Genomic DNA, 1,220 nt, shown 5'->3' with positions numbered 1-1,220 from the left:
CGCGCCGAAGCGGCGCCGGAGAAACCGCCGGCATATCATCCCCGCCGTTGATCTTCTTCGAGTGGGGCCCATCCTTCCTCACCGCCTCTAGAGTTTCTCCATCGAGAAACGGAACCTACAACGTGATAAAGGCTCCTTTTTTATGGATGAGCCTCTCGCCTGAGGGGCAAACCGTGAACTTCCTCGACCCCGACGGCCGGAGCGAAATCTCCAGGGATTTCGCGATCTCCGAAGGCTTTGATTGCGCAGAGAGCGATCTGGTCCCTGTCAATGTGAGTTTCATGGGGAAAACGCATTTTGTTGTCGAGGAAGATTTGAGCTTTGCGTATAAGAACGGGGTTCGCAGAAGTTCGAGCTCGGCGAATCTGCGCGGAGACGAGGAGGATGTAATTGAAGCGGAAATGGGGTCTCCGGGGAGCTTACCGGACCGGTTCATGTCGGAGATTTATCAGTACTTTGCGAACCGGACGAGCCCCGTTGGGGACAGGACGTCAAGGAGGCAGAGGAGGAGAGAGAAGGAGAGGCAAGCGAGGAGGAAATGGGAGCCTCAACATTTCGTCAAGATTGTTAATTGCTCGCCTACTCCGTCTCGGCCATTGCAGGGCCTGTGGAAGGTTTGCTCTTCTTTATTCTCCTTATATTTTATGCTTATATTGGCCCTTTCAAGTGTTGTAACTTCATTGTGTTGGAATGCCTTTGTATTTAATTGAGAAATTTAGATGACATGAATCAAATTTTACTCTTTACTGTGAATATGTTGTCTTTATGTTTAGTTTGTGTTTCTTCTCTGTCATGTATATTATTGGCAATTGTTAGTGATGGACTTTGAATGTGTTCCCTTTTTAGTCTTGTGTAATTTGATTTAGTTGTTCCAAGTGTTGTCCTGGAGTGAATTGAGTCATGTCTTTGCAGACATTCTCTGCATAATTGATTGTTTTGGTCCCTTTTTTTAGTTGTTTCTTATATACTATCATTCTCGGAAGATTATGCCTACAAGAGTTCTTCCTTATTGGTCATCTGTCCCTACTTGTCTACTGCAGGGAATTTATGACGACATGAACCTGGGCATCTATCTCGTTGCATATGACGATATTGATGGCATTTCTTGCCGAAAGGTTTGGAACTCGCGGGAAAATTTTGCCAGTTATGGTCCAGTATTCTGGACATCAAACATTACATTTGTGGAGTCTCCATTTTCTTCTGAGGAAGAAAATCTATTC

At 45.6% G+C, this 1,220-nt stretch overlaps 1 protein-coding gene across 1 annotated transcript; it reads left to right on the top strand.

Annotated features, from left to right (window-relative positions):
- Positions 1–5: 5 nt before the first annotated feature.
- Positions 6–1,214, top strand: LOC112095088 (F-box protein At3g12350-like; the record flags this gene model as incomplete). The annotated part of the gene is made up of 2 exons (XM_024176766.1): positions 6–614; positions 1,041–1,214. Coding segments are annotated over 2 exons (783 nt in total), but the record flags the coding sequence as incomplete, so codon positions are not given.
- Between the last annotated feature and the right edge of the window lie 6 nt (positions 1,215–1,220).

The sequence above is a fragment of the Morus notabilis genome, unplaced genomic scaffold, assembly GCF_000414095.1.
Source record: "Morus notabilis unplaced genomic scaffold, ASM41409v2 C11390376, whole genome shotgun sequence".
Classification (NCBI taxonomy): Eukaryota; Viridiplantae; Streptophyta; class Magnoliopsida; order Rosales; family Moraceae; genus Morus; species Morus notabilis.
Note: the sequence above shows the minus strand (reverse complement) of the source record. Positions and strands in the feature narration are given on the sequence as shown.